Raw genomic sequence first — 22,973 nt, 5'->3', positions numbered from 1 at the left:
CAGCCCGCGCTTGCCCCGATTTCCCAGGACTCTTTGCACCCAGACCTCCGCCCTAAGCCATGCTGGGAGGCCCAGGGAAGCTGGCGGGGCCGATCCCCCTCTGAGCTGGAGAGGGACCTCGAAGGCATCTTCTCTGACCCCCTCCTTGTACATCTGAGGAAAACTGCATTATAGAGAGGTGTGGGGAAGAGGCAGAATTCGAATCCAAGCCCGGGTCTCTGCCCGGCTCTCTCTGAGGCACGCAGCTGGAAGGTCCTTGCCCTCCCTGGCCGGCAGCTCGGGCTTCCTAGCTTCTTGCAGGGCTCGGCTGGATGCCGCCTCTAAACGGGGCCTTTCTGGCACCCACAGCCCCACACTGGACCCCCCCAATTGCTTTGCGTCCAGGAGGCCCCGACTTTGCACAGGTTCACTGGGAGTTTGCTGGTTCCTCCGGGAGCAGGGGTCTTGGTCTGGCTTCTTGCCTTGCATCCCCAGCTCCCCCTGGCCCAGCTCCCTGCCCTGTGGCACGGCACCTGTGGGAGGCTTTTCCTAGGGAGGAGGCACTTTCTCGCTGCCCATGCAAGTGGCTCTTTGAAGCCTCGGAACTCTGGCCCTGGGACCTGGCCCGGGGGCACTCCCTCCACCGCCTTAGTTCAGAGGGAGAGCCAGCTTCCTCTCCTAGGAAGTACTTGGCGCCTGTATCTGATCTGTTCATCCTGTCTGCCTCAGTTTCCTCAGTTGTAATGTGGGGATAATATCAGCACCTCCCCTCCCCCCAGGGGTGTTGTGGGGATCATAATATTGGTAACCCTTAGCACATGAGGCATGCTGAGCACACGGTGGGTGATTAATAAATGCTTGTTCCCTCCTTCTTTCCAACTCACATCTCAAAAAGCAATCTTAAGTTCTCATCTTAACCGTAGCCTGTGATTGGTCCTCAAATTCCCTGCCCTTGTAATGAACATTTGCCTCTGGGGAGGGGTCCCCCATACCCTTTGACCTGCTCTCTGTTCTTTCTGCTCTGGCTGGAGTACAGAACTCCAAAGGTAATTAATTTTCAGCTTTAGTGTAGTTTAGTTAATTTACTTTTAAATTAAAGGATCAAACCTTTGCTCAGGGCCAAGGAGATAAAACACCTGATTATCTGATTTGACTTTAAGGGACACTTCTGGTTCAAGGGAGGGATTCCCTGGTGCAGATAGGGTAATAAGCTGAGAAATGGCTCTTGGGAGGACAGCTACCCGGGGAAAGACAAATGGAAAGGGAGCTGGGAAATCCAGACAGGATTGTCATCCTCTCAACCTTTTATCCATCCATCCATCCATCCTCTTCAGCCATCTATCCATGTATCCATGCATCTACCCATCTATCCATCCATCCCTCCACCATCCATCCATCCATCCATCCATCCATCCATCCATCCATCCACCCATCCATCCATCCATCCTCTTCATCCATCTATCCATATATCCATGCATCTACCCATCCATCCATCTCTCCACCATCCATCCATCCATCCACCTATCCACTCATCCACCCATCCATCCAACCTTCCACCCATCCATCCCTCCTCCATCCACCCATTCACTCATCCACCCATCCATCTACCCACCCACCCACTCATCCCTCCTCCATCCATCCTTCCACCCACCCATCCATCCCTCTACCACCCATCCATCCACCCATCCATCCACTCATCCAATAAGCTCTGATGAAGTTCCTGCTCTGTGTATGTGAGCCGGTGTTCTCAGCCCCAGGAAAGGCGACACTAAGGACAAGATTCCCAAGGTGAGACCTCTGCTGTTGAGAAAACAAGAAGCTGCTGCCCCCTTCTTGTTTCTGCGGAGGAGATTGCAACAGGAAAGATTAGTGAGGAATTTTGGGAAGGAATGCATGTGTGCAGGGAAATTCCAAAATTAGACTTCCTCCCATGGGCTTCGTTGTCCCTCCAGGCCCACTCCCTCCCTTCCTCCAAAAGCCTCCTTCTTACATTTGACCCCACATCATCACCACTAAGACAGAAGGCAAAATCGGCGCGAATTCCCCAAGCTGGGGAAACCTCGATCCTGGAATTGGACTATGGAATTCTGGGTGGGAAAGGACCTGTGAGGTCATCTCATTCCTCACTTTACAGATGAGAAATCATGATCTAGGAAAGAAATGACCTGCCCAGGATCACTTCCGGGCCCTGACCCCACCAAGCTGCGTTTCAGACAGAGGTTCCCCGAGTCTCCAGGATTTTCCTCCAGCACACCATGATGTCATCCCACCCCCGTCCCTCCACTTCTCTACGTGGGGGCTGGACAGATCACAATAGATAGGATTCTGCTGCCGAACAGAGTCGATGTTTCTGGGGATTTCTGTGAAAGGAAAAAAGGGAACATATTTTCCATCACACCAGCTCCTTGTCATGGGAGATTGATTAAAAATGAGCCCTCTGAGACCCCTCCTTACCCAGGTCACACTTGGAATGGCTATGGGCTCTCTGGCGTGACTCCAGGGCCTTCTGGGAAAGTGGGAGCTCAGGGGTTGGCTAGAGAGACCACGAAGGACACCCCAAGGGCCGTTAAAAAGTGAAGGCTCTGGAGCCCTCCCACCCCTCCTTTCACGATCGCTTCTCCGGCCCCCGTCCCTTAAAAACATTAACGGTATTCCTTGTTTAGAAAAGCCTCTGTTGGTCTTTCCTATTTCGGGGCCTGACTGCTAGTGGAAAAATTCTCTCTGCTTTCTTCTATCCCTCATCCCCATTGGCCTGTAAAAATAGTAGGAGACGGGCTGGCTCGGGCTGTTATTTGGAGTCCGCAGCCTTTCACCTTGAGGCCGCCGGTTCAAATCCTGCCGTTGGTTGGCTGGGGTATTTGTGTGTCACGGGCTCCCGAGGGGAGACATTCCTCAGCAAGAGTGGGGGCCGGCGTAAGAGCAAGATGCCGTTTAGAAGGTGACCGCGTTGGATGTCACTGGGCCTCTTGCTGTCCGTATGCGTGTCCTCCACACCCAGGGGCCACCTGAGTGGATAAGGGGGAGCCTGAAGGAAGACACAGGCTGGGGGCCTTCATGTAGAGGTTCACAAAGACCCCGAGCCCTGAGCTGAGCCCAGCCACTGGCTCCTTCCCGAGCTCTTCCCAAGCCTTGTTTTGGAGCCTCACATCTGCTTCCAATCCCAATGGCTCCCTCGGCCCTTGTGAACCGGCTCCGTCATCCCTTAAGCTCCCACCAACTTGGCTCTCCAGGAAGACTCCTGGGATCTAGGTTGGCTCGGGGCCACGGTCCCCAGCACGCCCCATTCCCCTTGCTCTGTGCGGATCAGGAGCAGGGCTCAACCCCTCGGGACAGGCAGGCGTCCCAGACCTCTCCGCACCACGGCCGTGGCGGTGCCGCTCTGCCGGGCTTTGAACCAGGTCACGGAGTACGGCGAGCCCGGCCCCGCTCCTCGTCTGACCCCGCAGGAACGCGGTTCTGAGTGGCCCCGGCTGATTGTTCCAGATTCGTTTGAGTTTTGGGCCCTCTATCACTGGGCCGATCCCATGGAAAAGCCACCGGGTGGCTCGGTGCTCTCCTCCCCACACACGTCTCCACCCCAATTGCTGTAGTGGCGAGGCAGGTGATCTGACACTCTGGCACAGAGCGTGGGCAGGTCACCCGAGCTCTAGGTCTTAGCTTCTCCCTCCATCAATGGCTGCTATTATGGGAATGACCTAACCCAAAGCCTTTCCTGTGTGGAGAGGGTCATCCTGTGTGGAGAGGGTCATCCTGTCCACTCCACTGCCCATTACACAGATGCTCTCTGCAGCGCCCAGATGGGGATCTCACTCACTGGCAGGTTTAGGCCAGCTTGGATTGTCAGGAAGTTTTGTTTTTTGTTTTTTTTTTGCTTTTGAGTCCAAATATGTCTCCCTGTAATTTCTACCCATTTATCTGTCATATGGGAAGGCAACAACCGCCGCTGGTAGCAGGTCACGAGTTTCGAGCCTGATGGGCGACAGTGGGAAAAACATCAAAACAGATGACCTTCCACCCCCCAGAAAGTCTGGAAGGAAAGCCTGGCCAAGGTGGCCGGTAGAAGTGAGGGGGGAGGAGGGAGAAACAAGGAGAGAGGGCATCTATTTGTGGGCAGCGTGGCAGGCCAGGGCAGCCTCCCTCTCCGGGCAGGTGGTGCGATCGGGCTCATCTCCAAACTCAGTCCCCCCCCCCCCCCAACACCTGTAGGTGTTTTCTTGTCTCAGGAGAAAAGGCTGAGCTATGGCTGAGCTCGACGCTTTCCTGGAAATAGCTTGTGTTTCTTCAAAAGACCCCAGCTTCTGAGCCCAGGCCCCTGAACCCAAGTCAAGTTTGTCCCTGCGTGGCTTGCCTTTTGTGTCCAGCAACCTTAGATGAGGAGTTCCTCCCTCCCCCTTGTCTCCATTGTGGCTCCCAGGATTCTTTGTGGGTGGCCTCCCACGCGGCCTCTGCTCTATCAGTGACATCTCCTCCCCTTCCAGAGCAGCTTCCATTCCATGGGCTCCACGATCTCTGATAGGGAGAGCCCCTTTCCAGGGGGACGCCTCCTCTCAGCCCAGGAGCCTTTTGTGGGAAATGTCCCCACGTGTCAGACCCTCAGGGACAAAGTCAAAATCCTGGGCTTTCAGGGCCACAGGGGACGGCGGAAATTACGAAAGCCAATCCCCCCGTTTTACCGGGAGGACACCGAGGTGCATTTACCCAAGGTCACACACTCTAGCCTGGCGGCCGGGGCTCAGAAGCACCTGCTATGGGTCTTTGGAAGGGACACAAGCCATTTTCAGGAAAGCTTCAGGCTCAGCCATGGCTCGGCTTTCCCTCCTTAGACAGTCTAGGGCTGACACACCCCGGAGTGACGCCTGAGCTTGTGGTCGTGTCCCGTGGCCACTGTAACACCAAAGGAGAACCGATGGATTGGGGTTCTGAGGGAGAAAACCAACACGGGGGGAAATGGCCCACAGCGCCCGCAATCATGGAACCCCGGAGCGGGAAGCCTGGCACGCCGACTCCCCAAACGTACAGCCGGCGCACTCTGAGCGCAACGAGCCCAGTGAATATTTTCATGTCACTTTCTTAAAGTGTAGAATTCGACAAGACGAGAAGCCCTCATTTGTAGCATTTGCTAATTTCCAAAGTGTGAATGCTCACACCGAGAACTTAACAACTCGGTCTCCCAGCCTCTCCGGCCGGCTCGGGCTTCCTGCTGATTGGAAGGAACCCCGACAGCATCTAGCTCCACAGCCTGAACAGCATCCCTGCCAAGCGGCCATCGGTCTGCTTGGAGATGGTGGGGAAGGGGAAGGAGCCGCCACAAGGACCTTCAGACGGGGAACCTTCATACAAACTCTTTTGTGACAGCTGTGGGGACTGCTGACCATTTACACCCCAGCTCCCTCTCCCACCAGGACACCTTCCTCCTCTTTGTGCTAAGACTAGTGCCTGTCTCCCGGGCTTCCTCCTCACTTTGCACTCTCCTCAAAGCTCTTGCCCCCGCTGCTTCCGCAGCTCCTCCGGTCTCCCCTTCAACCACTCTTTCTATCACTCTCACGTCACCCAAATCCCAGCCTCCGAGACTCCCATCGGAACATCCTCTCCTGTCCCTTCCCCTCTCCCAAGTCCCTACGCCTACTGAACCTGCTCCAGCCTCTCATTATGCTCTTGGAAATAACGAACCCTTGGATTCTCCCTGTCCACGCCCTTTGGCCTGGGCTTCCTGACGTTCCTCCATTGCCTTGATGAGAGAATCCTTGGGTCCAAATCTGGGAAGGGAGATGAGATCATGCAATCCACTCCCCTCGTTTTCCAGAGCAAATCGAGTACAGGAAAGTCCCTGAGGTTGGGAGGGAGGAGATCTCTTTCTCTTGAGACTTTATTTCTGATTTGGTCAATGATCACCCTCCTCAAAAGCCCTTTAAGGCCTTGCTACCAGCTACTTCTTTGATTAAGACAAATTCTAAATCCTGAATTCAAGACAATACAGGACACTGAAATTTGGGCTTGAGATCAATACTTAGCAGCTATGCGGCTCGTCTTGACCGTTTGCTTGATATGACTCAATTATTTGGGTTCAAAACTGTGCAGTCTGTCTTCAGTTCTATTCCTTGGTTGGTTTTGTGATTGTTGCATTAAATTCAGCTAAACTGGGAACATAGAGATAGGGTAACTCGGGGACAGAGCATCATGGGGACAGAGTGACATGGAGACAGAGTTCCAGGGTGGCACGGGGACAGGGTGGCACGGGGACAGGATGACACGGGGACAGGGTGACACAGGGACCAGATGAATTGGGGACAGGTCCCAGGATGTCAGTGAAGAACAGAAGAGCAAGGCTAAAGGTGCCTTCCTGTTCCTAGGGTCCAGAGAGTTGGGGGCTCTTGCTACTTCTTAAAAGAAAACCTTGGTTCAGAAAAAGAGAAAGCAAGGCCTGAAATGGAAGCCGGGAACTTTGACCCTTCAGGGTAGGGACTGTCATGTTCACTTGTATTTATAGCTACATAGTAACCCCTGGAAAGGAGCTGGATGATCCCCCCCTCTGAAAGTTGGAGTTCTCCCCACATTGGAAAGAGGAAGCTCATACAAGTTTAGTGGTGGGAGAGGGGAGGGTTTTGCCCCTGGCTGTGCTGAGATACATGGGAGCGAACAGACAGCAAGAATATTTCACACGAGAGGATCTCAAGGGTGCTCATGTATCATCCTCCATTCCCACTCTACGAATCTTCGAGGTGTGAGTCAAGGCTCTGAGACTCAATACGAGAAAGCTGATGTGGTTGGGAGGAGGGGGAGAGAGAGGGGAGAATGAGGAGAAAAGAAGGGAGACGCGGTGGTCCTCCCGTGCCAGCCCGGGAGCCTGGGGCAGCAGCGGGTGCCCTGCAGTTCCCTTCTGTGAGACCGTGGGAGAAATGACTTCTCTGTCCCAAACCGGGAGGTCTCTTGTATATTATCACAGGTGCCTGTGTGCTAGAAGCGGCAGCCGAGAGGGAACAAGGTGGAAGCATGAGAGGGGGATAATGGGTGAGCCCTGGCCCAGCCCCACCTGGCTTCCATCCTTGCTTTTCTCCAACATATTCTGGTAAAGAACTCACCCGCTGGATGTCGGAGTCTCAGAAATACGTGCAGTTAACCCTGCCCTTATGTTGACAGGTGTCCCGCTGTTTACGTCATGGGAGCCACAGGAAGGGAGGGCCCAGCAGGGCTAGGAGCTCACCCCCCAGCCCACTCACTGCTAAGGTTTTGTTCTCTAACTGGGGGCATAAGCACGAGCCATTGAGCAACCACTCTCCTAAGTGCAGAATCATCGAATTTGGGCATAAATCTGCCTTTTAGACGCGATTCAAATCACGTCTATCGTATTCAATAATCCCTGGTACATAATAAATGCTTAAAAATGAGTACCCAGCTACATGCCCACTTACCTACCTACCTACCTATGCTTCTATCCACCCATTCATACCCTTAACTCTCAGGTCAGCATCTCAGCCAGAGTGGCAAGAGGAAGGTGGCCAGGAGGAGGAAGGGATAGGGCACAGATTCAAGTCAAGTTTTGCCGCTTCTCCAGGAGGCCATGACTCTATTTCCCCTTTAACAGACAAGGAAGTTTAGATCAAGACTCATCGAACAAATCATTTTTCAATGGCATCCCAATGTGTGGCTAGTGTTCCTCCCGACGAGCTGTGCTTCCTGCTCACAGAATACCAGTTCCTGTGCCCAGAGTGCTATCAAGTGCGTACCCTTTGACCCAGCAGTGTTTCTACTGGGCTTATATCCCAGGGAGATCTTAAAGGAGGGAAAGGGACCCACCTGTGCAAAAATGTCTGTGGCAGCCCTGTTTGTAGTGGCAAGGAACTGGAAAGTGAGTGGATGCCCATCAGTAGGAGAATGGCTGAATAAGTGATGGTATATGAATTTTGTTAAGGAATATTATTGTTCTGTAGGAAACAATCAGCAGGAGGATTTCAGAGAGACCTGAAGAGACTTATATGAACTGATGCTGAGCGAAATGAGCAGGACCAAGAGATCATTGTACACAGCAACGAGATTATACAATGATCAATTCTGATGGATGTGGCTCTTTTCAACAGTGAGATAGATGATTTGGGCCAGTTCCAATGATCTTGTGATGAAGAGAGCCATTGACATCTAGAGAGAGGACTGTGGGAACTGAGTGTGATCAGAGCACAGCATTTTCACTCTTTTTGTTGTGGTTTGCTTGCATTTTATTTTCTTTCTCAATTTTTTTCTTTTTGGCCTGATTTTTCTTGTGTAGCATGATAATTGTATAAATAGGTATGCATATATTGAATTTAACATATATATATATTTACTATGTTTAACATATATTGGATTGCTTGCCATCTAAGGGAAGGGGTGGGAGAAGAGGGAAAATTGGAACACAAGGTTTTGCAAGGGTCAATGTTGAAAAATTATCCGTGCATACGTTTTGAAAATAAAAAGCTTTACTAAAAAAAGAATATCAATTCTAAAAGGAAAGAACCAAAGACTAGGGGAGTCAGGTTGTGATCCAGGCTGTAGAGAGGATGTAGGCCTTCCTCAGACTATTCCAGCTAAGGTGCTCACTTGAGACTGGATGAATGGATGGATACTTATCTAGCCAGATGGATGAATGGATGGATAAATAGAACAGAGGAACAGAGGAGGGGAGGAACGGCTGTAGAGTCTCCATGCTGGGGCCTGTCTTGTGTCCATTTTCTACCTCTGTGAGATGATTCAGCCATAGCTAGAGGTCCCTGCCAATGGTAGGTTATCAAATAGAAAAGACTGGCCCTGAACTGGTGAGACCTAGAGATGTACTAGATGTACCGGGTGGGACAGATGGAAGAATCTGTGGCCGAGTCCAGAGGGCTACTGGCTGCACTGGAGAGATTTACTAGTTCTGCACTGAGGAGCTTTGTTGATTCCCTCTCTGGAAGTGACTATAATTTCACATGGAAGTAGCTGATCTACATCTAGACGCCTTGACCTGCCCTGGAATGCTACGTTTTTGGTTTTAGTGTCTCTAGTTCCGGATTACCTCCATCTCGGAGAAGCTTCAGACACGCGGCCAGCGCCGTCGTTGTGAACATATATTCCTGATTGTGCTCCTTTCATTGAAGAAGGGCTTTATATAGTGGAGACTGGTCTGCTTGCCCGCTGCCTTCCTGACCCGATTTCATGAAATCCATTGGACTGGGAGGATACAAAATTGTCCTGGTGACTGGGGGCTTGAGCCCCCTCCTGACTGGCTAAAGCTGTTCTGTATTGTATCCACTGGGTGAAGGTGATGGACTCTGCCATTCTGGGAGTGGCAGGAGGGCACCAGTTCCCTGGGAGCCAGAGAGTTTGCCCCTTCCGTTGGTGAGGGGTGGAGTGCGGATCCACCAGGTGAACCTTCCCCAAACCTGGCTCTTGGAGTTTTGGAGCAGGAGACCCCGCTCACCATCTTTCTCCTCTGGGACCGAATTCCCTGGCCCTTCCTAGTCGGGGGCAGCAGTGACACCTGGTGGGAAGTGAGTCAGCTGCGAAGCCATCCCAGGGGCTCCATTTTAAGATACAAATAACAGTTTTCTTTAGCCCAAGTTCCGGCCCCTGTCCTCAGGCTCACATAAGGGACTCCATCCCCTGAGGGAGTCAAAAGAAAGCCAAACTAGGATGCAGGAGCTCCAGAGCCCGCTGCAGGGCAGCTTGCTGCAGGCGGGGAGAGCCCAGCAGCTCCGTGCAGGGAGCACAGTGGCGGTGGAGGACTCACAGCTGTTCCGTGGCAGGCAGATCAGTCCTCTCTGCTCCACAGTGCTTGTCCCTCTTCCTCTTCTTTCCAGGGCTTTGGACCATCTATTTTTACACATCTCCAGGGATCTGGCTCTTGGAGAGAGGGGACAACTTTCCCTGGAAGCTGCTGCTGCGAATACAGAGATCTCCTGGCTTTTCTCAACAGTGAGCCTCAGTTCTTCCCTTTGTACCCTCACACTGCTCTCAGCCTGTGCACCCGAGGATCACGGGCTCGCACTTTGGTGTTTGTTGACGGGTACCATGTCTGCCGAACGGGACCTCCCTTCCCTTCTGGTTTGTCTCCAGAAAAGCCACCCCATGTTTAGGGAACTTCTCGAGATAATCTGTTTTATAGGAGACTGAATTTTGTGGATCGCTTTGTCATAGAGGGGTGTGTGTGTGTGTGTGTGTGTGTGTGTGTGTGTGTGTGTGCGTGCATGTGCCCGTTACTGAGAAAAGAAGCAGCATCAATTCACAGTGGGTATGTACCCCATTGTGGACTCCTTGTGGAGTGATGGGCAACCCCGACAAACGGCTACTAAGGGCGGACTTTGGTTCAGAGGCAGGCTGAACTGGCGGAGCTTCTCTTTGACCCTAAGAGCTGTTGAGAGGAGGGTGTCTCCACATACTGAGTTACTGGTTCCCCCCCTTCTCTCCCCCCACTGTGGGCAGGCTCATGTTAATGATTTTCATCTCACAGATTTTTGGGTTCTGAGCTTTGTTGCTCAACGCTCATTCATCATCGGCAAAGGTCATGTCGGACAAGGTAATTCTCAGACTAGAACAGGCCAAACAAGAATGACTTAAGTCCCTGCTAAGTGTCGGGCAGCCAGCTAAGCTTGGGGATCCAAGGGAAAGTGAGGCTAGCTGGCTGAGAGCTGCCGATGCCTTCAGGGGTCCCAGAAATGACACCCGACCTCCATTTCACTACGGAGGAGCAAGGGAGGGAGCGAGCGCCAAACTTACGGGTTCTGACCCCCAACCCCCGTCTTCATTCGAGAGGGAACTTGGCCAAGAGGGGAGAACGTTGATGTAGGACTCAAGCCCTGTGTTCCCACCCGTGCTCTGAGGCTTCTTACTGATGCCGTCTTCAGGGACAGGTGTGGACAGCAGAGGGAGTGGTGAAAACCATGTCAAAACCCTGAGGCTAAATTTTGTCTACAAAGGCCTCGTGGCCTGTGGCCTGGATGCTCCCCCTTTGGGTCAGTCCCCCACGCAGGCACTCTGCCTCATGGTGTCTTTCTCCTTAACCTCCCCCCCCCCCATGCCAGGTGGTGTTTCCCTAACTCCACTCTGCTTCTCAGCTCCACTGTGAGGAGGAGTCCTTACGGCTGCCTAGCTCAGGGGGCTCAGTCCCCTTCAGGATTTAGCCTGCCAGCTAAGGGCGCGCTCCAACCCCATGGGGGCTCCCTTTTGCTCCTCTCTGTTTTGGGAATCCCCTTCTCTCTCTCTCTGTCTTTGTTTCTCTCAGTGTTTTTTAGTTCTGTCCCTGCCTCAGTTTCTCTGTTTTAATTCTGTCCCTGCCTCAGTTTCTCTCTGTGTTTTTTAGTTCTGTCTCTGCCTCAGGTTCTCTGTTTTAATCTGTCTCTGCCTCAGTTTCTCTCTGTTTTAGTCTCTGTCCCTGCCTCAGTTTCTCTCAGTATTTTTTAGTTCTGTCCCTGCCTCAGTTTCTCTGTTTTAGTCTGTCCCTGCCTCAGTTTCTCTCTGTGTTTTTTAGTTCTGTCTCTGCCTCAGGTTCTCTATTTTAATCTGTCTCTGCCTCAGTTTCTCTCTGTTTTAGTCTCTGTCCCTGCCTCAGTTTCTCTCAGTGTTTTTTAGTTCTGTCCCTGCCTCAGTTTCTCTGTTTTAGTCTGTCTCTGCCTCAGTTTCTCTCTGTGTTTTAGTCTCTGTCTCTGCCTCAGTTTCTCTCTAGGTTTTAGTCTCTGTCTTTGTGTCTCATCTCTGCCTCTCTTCTCCTCCCCACCCCTTTCTTTTTCCCTCTCCCTCCCTCCAGGCCCCTGAGTTTTCGGGTTAGCAGAGGAGGGCTGCCAGGAGGAGGAAGGGAAAGGTCTCAGAGTCGAAGTCAAGCTTGGCGACTTCTCCAGGAGTCCTGGCGGCCTTTCCTTTCTCAGAGACACGGCTGTTTGGGTGCAGAGCCATGTGACAATCATTGAGGCTGTTTCTCGGGGTGGGGGGGGTGGGGGGGGTGGGGGGGGATCTGGCCCCCAGCACTTGCCCTCCCCCACCCTCGCAGGAAGCTCCTAGTCCCAGTTGCCCTTCGGTTACAATATCAGGTCCCCAGCCCCGCCACAGACTGGCCACGACCTCGGCGGGCCCGAGGGTTCAGAATCCCGGGCGTCTGGCCTCCCGCGGAAGGCCCGAGGGCTGGGGAGGAGGGGGCGGCAGACGAGGCCTTACCTACGATCATGTGGCTGCAGACCTCGCAGAAGGTGGGCTTCTTGAAGACGTGCTCCTGGAAGGCGTGGGCCCCGCCGTCCGCCGGGGGCTGCAGCCGGCCGCGGGTGGGCGTGGCGCCCAAGCTGCCCGCGCCCCGGGGCCGGAATGCGCCGCTGCCGGGGCCCTCGGGCGCCGCGTCTGCGGGGAGCTTGCCGTCGCCGCCGGGCCCCTGGAAGAAGTTGTCGGCACTTTTACTCCGTAAACTTCGGGTCTTGAAAGAGAGCGAGCGCTTCAGCTTCTGCAGCTGCAACAGAACCACACAACAGGCCCTCTTACCCGCCATGCCCCGGAGCCCTGGCGCCGGGGGCACTCTCAGCGAACCTCGACGGCCTTGGGGGCTCCGGCCGCCCGCTTCCCGGGCGTGAGAAACGCGCGGCCAGGAGAGAGAGCCCATCCCTCCAGTGTGGCCTGCGCCAGAGGGACTGACGGGAAGGTCCTCGGGCGGGCGGCGGGCCGCGGCCCACATCATTCTGCTCCTCCTCTGCCTCCCCCCCCTCCCCCAGATCTCCAGGGAGTTCTCGCTCCGAGGCCCAGGCCGGGCCGTGGACTCGCCGTGTCAGCTGGAAATGGGGAGCCCCAGAGTGTCGGAGCCGGAACGGCCTTTAGGGGCGTCTGAGCAAGGGGATCATCTGCAACAAGTGACCAGCCTGGCCCGTCAGAGCGCCCGTTCTCCTGGGACCCAGCTCTAAGGCTTAGGACATTTTCCTTACAAAAAGCTTTCTATATATGTGAATATACATACATACATACATACATACATACATATATATATATATATACACACACACATACACACATATATAAAATTCCTCTCTCTCTCTCTCTCTCTCTCTCTCTCTCTCTCTCTCTCTCTCTCTCTCTCTCTCTCTATATATATATATATATATAATATATATATATATAACTCCTATAACTCCAAAATAATTCCACTGGGATTGCGGAACACACCAGGGGCTAAGTATCAGGGGAAGGGCCCCCTTGGGATGCTGCCCAGTGGCCGACTTGACCCATGGAGAGCAAAGCCAAGAAGCAAATGTAGGGATGAGTCTATTGCAAACAATTAGCAGCAAGCAAAGACAACCTGTTCCACTTGGGAGGCAGGGTGTGTGATTTGGTATACGTCCAGCACCCTCAATTTGGACCGAGGATCCCCATTCTAATTTCCCCGTGGCTACCCAGGAGGCCTTGGACATGTTATTTCCTCCTGGGCCCCAACTGACTTAGAATTGGAGTGGTGGTGGACCGATAATTCGGAAGGTCATGTGGTATCTACTGATGAAAGTAATTTTTCCCCTTACCCCTCACATACCACTTTTCTCTTCATATACCACTCCTTGAATTACTATAATCTCTGGATAATTAGAATTAGGAACAAGAATTAGCTTAGGATCTAGCACCAGAATTGGGAGTGCTCAGTTCCCCAGTGAACAAGCCAGAGGCAGTCCGCTTCCCCTTTCCCCACTTCCCAGCTGTCCTGGGCAAAACAGGAGGCTTAACGAAATGCTCAGCCCCCTTGCTCGGAGCACATGGGAAGCTGCAAACTGACTGCAGAGATGAGGAAGACTCCCCACTTAGAGCTCCCTTCCTCTCCCTCCCCCCAAAGACAATAATGATTGTGGGATCAAAAAAGCCTGAATGAGATTCCCAGAAATCAGACAGTAAGAGAGCATCTGCCTGCCCATATTCCTGGCCTAAGTGAATTAGGTTAAACTACTAGGTTGCTGCTATGGTGGCTGACCCCCTATTGGGGAAACTCAAAAAAATCACAGAGAGCAGGAGAGGTACTGCACACTGGAGAATCCAATTCAGTAAGTTGAGTACCTACTATGCGCCAGGTGCTGTGCTACATGCTGGGGATACAGACAATATTCAAAAAGGAGCTAGAAAAGTAGGGGCTAGATTCAGGGTGATCTGATACAGGAGCATCTTGCTCTAGGCAGTTGAAATCAGGCCTGGTATCAGATGCAGAGTGGAGTGAGCTGAAAAGCTCAGTTTCTGCCCTCTCTAAAGAAAGGCTTTGGGAGGAGTTTGGTGCTCCACCCTCCAGCTCTCCAATTCAAGGGAAAAGGGAGTGTTAGTAAAGGCTCGAGTTAGTAGCTTGGTGGTGAGATTAGAAGTGGACAATTATTAAGATTAACCTGGAAATATTAAGATGATTAAAAGTAACCTGGAAAAGGTGCCTTGACATTGAGATCCGGTGAATAGCAGATGCAGAATGAGGAAGTTCTGTTTTTTGTTCTGTATTGTTACTTTTTAAGTAAGAAAATAGAGTCTGAACTCAATGAGTCAATGAGCGGAACCTCTAGTGAAATTGTAGAAAGTTTGATCAGAGAGATGGCTAATGAGCCCCTAGAAAAGGAGCCTTAAATCAGGTCTGGTTAGATTAAGAACAGATCATGTCTATGCCAATTTGTAACAGCTTACGTTCTCAATTGGGAAGAGGGAGGTGAGAGAGAAAAAACTGAAAAACAGGTTTTGGTAGAATAAGCTTAGGCCTTTTTTTGGACAGATTTATTAAATGGTAGATCAGGGAAATGCTATAAATTTAGTTTACCTTATTTTAGACAAGTGTTGGACCCAGAATCTCTTGCTATTCTTGTGGGTAAGACACGCCATATAGATGACAGTATAAGTGGACATTTTCATAAGTGGACAGAAGCAAAGGACAGTCGTTGAGAGTTTGATGCCAGTTGGGAAGGGAGTCTCCAGGGGAGTTGCTCCCGGATCTCTGACCGGCCCTGGTGGTGCTCAGTAACAAGATTTTTTTTTTATCAGTGACATGAACAAAGACATCAATAACATTTTCAGCTGACTTTAAGCTGAAAAAGATGGTTAACATGCTAGGAGACAGAATCAGCATCATGAAGGATTGAGGCAGCCTGAGCTGAATCTACAAAGAAGATGGAAAGCAATTGAGATAAATGGAACAACATCCTTGGGCTAAAAATGGACTTTTCAAGTGGCTTTTTGGGGACTGATGGTTCCCCAGCCATGTGAAGATCAGGAGGTAACACTGGGCTGAAAGCGAAGGATATGAAAGGCACAGGAGATGATCTTGGGCTACATTCAAAAATGCAGAGAAGAGTTACACCCTCTCTTTGCCCTGGTCGGATCACATCTGAGTGAGTCAGCTCAGTTTAGGGAACTCAGTATAATATAGGGGATAGAGCGCTGGACTTGGGGTTAGGAAGACCTGAGTTCAAATCTCACTCTAGATACAGACAAGTTGTGTGACTCTGGGCAAGTCATTTAACTTTTCTCAGTTTCCTCTTCTGTAGAGTGAAGTTAGAATGGATGGTCTCTAAAAGTCCCTTCTGGCTCTAAATCTATGCTAAGGATATTAATACATTGGATAGTAGATGGAACATAGTAGATAGTGAAGAGTCTCAAATTCATGGCACGTGATCATTTGAAGGAACCGGAGAAGAAAAGTTGAGTGTGGACACGGCAGCTGCCTGAGTTTCTGAGAAGCTGTCCCGTGGAAGACGGAGCGTTTTCCTGTTGGTCCTCTGAAGACACAGCTAGGAGCTGGGCAGGGGAGTGGAGTGGGAGAAGCTGCAAGGACGCAATTTAGGCTTTATTCCACCTGAAACTTCCTCACAATTGGCATTAACCTGGAGTGGAAGGGGCTACCTCGGGAGGCAGTGGCTTATTTCCTGGAGATTGTCAGGTCGGGCTGACTCTGGCTGTGGGGGAGGGATTGTAGACAGGAGTCTTGGCCATCTCTGAGCCGGACGAGGTGCTGGCTGAGGTCCCCCGCCCCACTCCATCTGAGCTTTAGAGATTCTCCGAGTAGGGCTTCTGCAGTTCTATGGAATCAATCACTTCATTCGGTGGGCAAGAGTTTGAGATTCTGTTGGCAGCCCTTAGGGTAACAGACGTTCTCTACACAGTTTTCAGCTTAGCAGCTTCTAAAATCCAGTGAAAACGTGCAGCAAGGGGCATGAAAGCAGCAACAAGCTGAACTCCAGTTCCAGCAACTCCTGGGCCTGCATCTGCCTTTTCTCATCTGTCTGGTTAAAAATAAGGAAGGTGTATTCCTGTGCATATGTGTGTGTGTGTGTGTGTGTACATGTGTGAATGCTTGTGTGTGCAGGTGTATGTTTGTGTGTGTGTGTATCTGTGTGTATGTGTTTGAGAGAGCGAGAGATAGAGAGAGAGCGAGAGAGAGAGAGACAGAGACAGAGACAGAGACAGAGACAGAGACAGAGACAGAGACAGAGACAGAGACAGACAGGTAGAAAGAGAGAGAGACAGAGCTAGAGAGGGGGGGAAGAGAAGGAAAGGAGAAGAGGGAGAGGGAAAGAGAGAGAGAAGGAAGAAAGAGAGAGGGAGAGGCGAGGGAGAGGAAGAGGGAGGGAGAAAAGGAAGGAGGAGGAGAGAGCCATTTCCTAAATGAACAAATGTTTTTGATGACTGGTAAGTTCCCATGGCAGGTGTCTCTTCCACAGCCATTCCCCGAGATATGTGGAGAGCTGTAACAGGAGGTTATCTGAGGAAGTGGAAGGGCACAGGTTGGTCTAGACACAGGCTCTCTCACTCCATTAGTTTGAGCTGGAGCTTTCTCAGGAGGGCGGCTCATTACGATTTTTGGTATTCTCAACAACGGATCCAGAATCATGAGTCTAGAGCGGGTTGTTTAGACCACGTCCTTCATTTAATGGAAGAGGAACCACAGACAGGAAGTGACTGGTTCCAGTCGATAGGAGCAGCAAATGGTGGAACTTGTGCCTCCTGATTCCCAGTGCCGTGTTCCCTTTTCTTTACTACGTGGCTGCACCGAGGGGGTTCAGAAGTTTGCGTGGCATGTTGAGGCTGCTCACTGGTTAGGAAATAGCAGCTCTAGAACCAATAATAGGGATGTCACTTCTGGGGCTCTTTGTGTGGACTTGTGGTTACCTTCTTTTCATTAAATGCAAAGCAAAAATAGACAAATATAGTCAAAAATAGATGGAGAGCCTCCCTTTCTTCCTGGGGCGAGAGTGAGTCTAGACTGATGCAGAGAGTCGGTCTGTGGTTTCCAGAGATCAAGGCCGAGGTCTTCAATTTGTCCGGCAAGGGGCTGCTCCCAAAGCTCATTGAATGTTTTCATGTAAGGTCAACTCCATGGCAGACGGGAGAGGAAGGATACTCAAGCTGGGGTACCCACATAGGCAATGTCTAGGGGTCACCCATGGGGACCGGTGAGCCGCCTTTGCCACTAACTGTCCCTTCTTGTATGACAGGGGGCCAACCACAACACGTGTGACTGCTCTGCCAGGAAATTTAATAGAGGTTAAGAAAGTTCTCTCTTCCACCACTGAGCATCCAACAAATGGCCAGAGGAACTGAGGCCCAGAGACAGGAAGAACTTCCCATGGTCACACAGATAATAAGTGTGCTTGGATTCACTTCCCGTTGGGAGAGCTAGCATGAAGTGCCATGGTGTGACTAGCTGGAAGACTTCCCCTTCCTTTCTCCCCTTCCCAATTGCCACCATCTTGAGATGTGACTAGGATAACGCCATTTCTGCTCCTAAAGTATCCGCCAGGGCCTTTTCTCTCTGAACCAAAGCCAATCAGAGGTTATGGGCCCCCACAAAATGGGCCCACATGCCTTGAGGAACGTTGTTTCCACTGGCCTGCAGTCAGAGCTCACGTGTAGTCATGTAAGCTTCCTGGGCCGGGGAAGGCTTTTGAGGTTGGAAACAAAGATCAATCAAAAATTACAAGCCCTAAATCAGATTTTCTGTTTCACAATATAATTTGCTGTTGATCAAAGCTAATCCCTTCCCCCCACTCTGACTTGAAATGAGATGGTGAAGCTAAAGCTCATTACATTAGTCATTTCTGTCTGCAGAATGTCCTAAAGTTTAGGACGTCTCTCCTCTCCCTTTCCCTCCCCTCCTCTCCTCTCCTCCCCCTTTCTTTTTTCCTTTCCCCTTCTCTCTTCCCCTCCCCTCTCTCCTCCTCTCCCTTCCTCCCTTCTCCCATGGCCACCGACCATGAGCCAATGCAATCAGACTCCTCTGCCTTCAGTGCTTGCCGCACTCATTTGCTGGATGGATGTGATTCCAGCAGGGCTCACTGGAGACCCCAGAAGGCCCTTTTCTACTCGACTTCCCAGAATCATCTCCTTCAGTGTCTCAGTCTGATAATCTGCTTCCTGCTGCCCTCCCCAAGTCCCTCTGGCTCCGCCTCTGCTCTAGGGACATCCTGATGCCTTCAGGGAAGCCTGGGGGCTCGCATCTCATTTTTAAAGTTTGGGGTTTTTAAAGCCAAGTTGAGTTATTCATTAAAAGGTAAGCCTAGCTAAGTTTTCATTTCTTTAGTCTGATGATTCAAAAGAAAGTTTTATAAGTGAGTATTCCCCCAAAGCTTGTCTTTCAAAACTGTCCCTGGATGCCCACCCTAATGAAATGAGCTGCGTCTGCCTGAACTCATGGGGGGGGGTTCCCCACGGGCTCCTCCCGATAAAGACGTCCTCCCTTGCGCATCACGTAACTGGAGAGAGTCGGAGGGGCCGCTCCCTGTGATCCCCCAGAGTCCCCAGTTGTTTTCTGGGTCAGGCAGCAGTTAATTCCATCATCCTTACTGTGTACGAGACACTTTTATTTTTTAATGGGAAAAGTTCCCCAACATGTAATCTACAAAGAAAATGGAAACTGTCAGGAAGGGAATTATGGGTCCTGAGTAAGAAGACTGTTTATCTTCTCCTCGTGCTAGAGATGCAGTGCCAGGCTCACTCCTGAGCTCGGAGAGACGCCCAGCTCAGGGGACGGGAAAGGGCAGATAGAGCCAAGACTCTAATGAAAAAATCAGGGCTAATGTTCCAGTGTGGGCAAAGCACTTCAGTGGCTGCACTGCGGCAGAAAGGGGAGGACTCCGTTCAGAGGCGGGGTGCTGAGACCCACGGGGCAGGCTGTGGGGGTCTTCTATCCAGGCACTAGGTGGTGGTACTGGGGACAGGTGTGGGGGAGTCCTGCCGCAAACTGAGGTCAGAGGAGAGCGGGGGGCTCCCAACTGGACTGGATGAGCTGAAGCCTCTAGGAGGATCCAGGTGGGGGAGGGTACCTAACGCCTAGTAGGGGCTGAGCAAATGCTAAGGCGACTAGATGCACTAGAAGATAAGTGGACAAGAATCTCAGAGCATTAGAAAGGGTGGAGGGCTGGGATGGAGCGTGGGAGCCGTCCTCTCTTCCTGAGAAGCCAGGCCCCCTGCCACACTGAGCAGTGCCCACCCAAATGGCAGAATGGTAGAAACCGCTCCTCCCTTTGTAAGGCCAGCCCAGTCTGGCTCCCTTGCTGGGCTAATTCAGTTCTGCTTCCCTTAATACACACTCTGAACCGGCCAAAGAACCCGACATCGAGTTCTAGCTCTTACTTTCAGGCTTCTGCACAGGCTGCCTCCAATGTCGGGGAGGAAATGCAGGCCAGGAAGGAGGCACTTCTCCCTTTGTTTCTGCCTTTTCAAATTCAGTCATCACGGTCCTTCCAAGCCCAGGGCGGGCTCCCCCTTCCACATGAGGTCCTTGCTGGCGGCTTCCCCCACCCAAAAACGATCCCCATGATCTCACTGGGGGAGAGGGCCCCAGATAAGGAATCGACCTCCACCAACCGAGACCTGCAGCTTAGAGAACTGACTGGGCTGCTGAGAGGTTAAGGGAATACGCCTCTGGTCATTAACGGGTGTGAGAGGAAGGCTCTGGAGCCAAGTCTTCTTGATGCTAGGAAGGCTCTCTAACCGCCCACCACACTGTTCCTCTTGGATTATAGTTTTTATTTTCCTGTCTTCTCACATGGTGTATTCTCACAACAGACTGAATATACTCCTTGAAAGCAGGGATAGCTTATTTTTTCTTTGTTCACTGTTTCAGGAATAGTGCCTGGCATACAGTCATTCTAGATCAATACTTGCTGATTTTCTCCGTTATTCGGGGCAGCCCAGCCTGGCTGTGACCAATCTGCCCTTTCAGGGCCCCGGCTCCCCGCAAGGTTCAGCTCAGACTTCCTTTCCTTCCTCCACTTTCCAGTTGTGGGGCCTTGGACAGGTACCTCTGCCCCTCAGCTGAGATGTGTCCTCATTTGTCAGATGAGGAAGTTGGGTTAGGTCACATCTGGCTGGTCTCTTCGATCCCGCAATCTCACGTTGGAACATGAACTCTGATAATTATCATTAATGCTGCACTCCATGATGATTGAATGCCCAATGGAGTAAAACCTCATCGGGCATTTATTAAATGTTGTTTCCCATTATCCCTCCTACACTGGGCCTTCCTCTAGCACCCCCACCGTGGTTTTGATATATCATGGGTTGGCATAAGAAAATTAAATGGGAGTTTGGGGGAGTTTTGTGGAAGCCGTGGCCAATGTGTGAAGGCCAGCAGAAAAAGTTTAGAGAGCCAGAAAGGCACAAAATGTATGGATAGTATTATATGACATCATCTTTTATCTTTTAATATACACAATACATAAAATTTAAAAGTATATGCAACTTTGGGGCAGGTAGGTGGTGCAGTGGATAGAGCACCAGCCCTGAAGTCAGGAGGACCTGAGTTCAAATCTGATCTCAGACACTTAATACTTCCTAGCTGTGTGACCCTGGGCAAGTCACTTAACCCCAACTGCCTCAGGGAAAAAAAAATTAAATGCAATTTCTTTTAAAATGTTAAAATAAATAAAGCTTTAATATTTAAATATATATCTTTTATCTATTCATTTGTCAATTAAATCAATTAATTTAATAAATATTTAAATATTATTTTAGATATAATTTAAATAAATTAAATAAATATTTCAAAGTTAAAATAAAATAAATAAGTCAAAGTTTCCCAAAAGAATGCAAAAGCCAGCAGATGACACTCAAAGGCTAATATTTTTAACTTAACATCCACCAAAATACTTAACCCCAATTTTACAAAATGGTACTGTCAACACCCCAGAAAAGAGAAAGAAAAAAAGTCAGATCTTTTCTCTGGTAAGAAGGAAGAGCCAAAAAATTTTATAGGGATTTTCCAGATTGTTGGGGTGCCATGTCCTAACCCTTATGATGTGGAAGGGATAATATATTCCAGTGTCAAAGACAGAGAGACAAGGAATAAAACAATGTTGGCTCACAGGGAGTCACATTCATAGCTTCTAGGTTTATGCTAACTCCCCTCCATTAACTATTTCTTGGCTCCTCCAAGGACCCCTTAGAGCCAACTTGCCGTTGAGCTGCAATGTCCTTCTTTCTCCTAGTTTCATTTATAGCAAGAATGTCAAGATCCCTGGGATTCATCTCCTCCAGGGACATGTTTCCTTGCTGGTCATTGGATAAAATTCTCCAATTTAAAGAACTGATGGTCAAAATACAGACTGTAAAGCATCTGATTTTTGGGAACCAGCCATTCCAGGGAATGAGATCTTTGATAATGAAATCTTTCATCATGGAGAGAAATGGAGTGAATTAGAAGAAATCGGGCAAATGAAGGGGGTAAGATTAGGTGATCTCCAAGATTTTTTTCCAATTCCAGACCACCATGAAAATCCATTTACTATTGAGATAGAAACTGAGGAATACATCCCCTGCAAAGCTTGTCTTTGAAGGGCAGCATAATGGTGGGTTTCAGCTTTGAGGATTAAGGAGCTCATGGTTTCTCCATTCTCGGTCCTATCTGGAGTCTCGTGTTCAGTTCTGGGCCCCACAGTTGAGGAAGGGCATTGAAATCTGGAAGAGCATCTGGAGGAAGGAAATCTGACTGAAAGAATGAGGTTCTTCAGCCTGAAGAAGACAAGACTCAAGAACAGAACAGTTATTTTTGGGGATGGGAATGAGGGATGACCAGCCTTGTTCTGGGTGGTCCCAGAAGGTAGAACTAGGACAAGGGTTGAGAAGGGGAGCCTTACAAAGAAATGATTTTTAGCTTGATGCTGTGAAAAACTTTCTCACAATCAAAGGTCAAGAAAGGGGCTTCCATTTAGCACATTCTCCCTGTTTTTCATCCTGGTCTTTTGGCAGCTCTTAGGAAAGCTTCAGAACTGATGATGTTTTTCTTCCCCCTCCTTCTCTTCCCCCTTGATCCAGAGTCTTAGGAAGCAAGAAGCCAGTGGGTTTGGGCAGGGGAACTGGGGACATCTCTGGAGTGGGCACCCGCCAGCAAGACCTTGGGAAGGAGATCCCTGCTGGAGAGATAATTAAGGACACTCATTCACTGGCTATTCCCCCATCTCCATGGTTCTTTAGCCCTGAGGTGACAGAGACCTCATTTTAAGAAAGGGCAGGGCTCAGCTCCAACCTTCAGGAACCCTTTGTTAAGGCAAGGGGAGAGGGAAATCGGGCTTTTCTTTATTCTTTCCTATGTCCCCTGTCCTTGGGGCAGGTGAGCTTACTCCAGATGTGCATCATGAGGGTTCTAGCCCTCGGCTAACGATTGTTTTTCTGGCTGGAGCATCCTAAGGACTAGAAAACAAATCTAAATGATGACTTTGAGTCATTCAATAGGCGCTTTTTTGGATCTCCTGGAAATATGACAAAAGAATCCACTGGGGAGTGCTCATGGCAGCCATCCCAATCCCTTCTCATCTGGATTGCCACGGTCCCCAGGACCCCATGCAATGGCACTTTGGGATTGAGGAGGGACAGTGGAGCATCTTAATCAGGCCCCAATTCCCTCCTCTCCCCCCCGGCCCTTGTGCAATAAGGAGAGGGAGCTCAGATCTCTCTCCCCACTTTACTGTCATAGACTCATGGAAGAGGATGGCCCATAGGAGAGGACAGAATTAGGAGGCACCCAGGATATAGATGGCAGGCTGCATTGGACACTTCTCCCTTAACTGTCC

The 22,973-nt window shown here is 50.6% G+C and overlaps 1 protein-coding gene across 1 annotated transcript in view; it reads right to left on the bottom strand.

Annotated features, from left to right (window-relative positions):
* The window catches only part of STAC (SH3 and cysteine rich domain), a 62,901-nt gene that overhangs the window by 21,582 nt on the left and 18,346 nt on the right, over positions 1–22,973 (bottom strand). The window contains exon 2 of the mRNA XM_051977482.1: positions 12,136–12,418. Coding sequence (XP_051833442.1) covers positions 12,136–12,418 — 283 coding nt within the window. The remainder of the gene's footprint in view (positions 1–12,135; positions 12,419–22,973) is intronic.

Source organism: Antechinus flavipes, chromosome 1 (assembly GCF_016432865.1).
Source record: "Antechinus flavipes isolate AdamAnt ecotype Samford, QLD, Australia chromosome 1, AdamAnt_v2, whole genome shotgun sequence".
Lineage (NCBI taxonomy): Eukaryota > Metazoa > Chordata > Mammalia > Dasyuromorphia > Dasyuridae > Antechinus > Antechinus flavipes.
The sequence above is the reverse complement of the archived record's forward strand: the minus strand, read 5'-3'. Positions and strand labels throughout refer to the sequence as shown.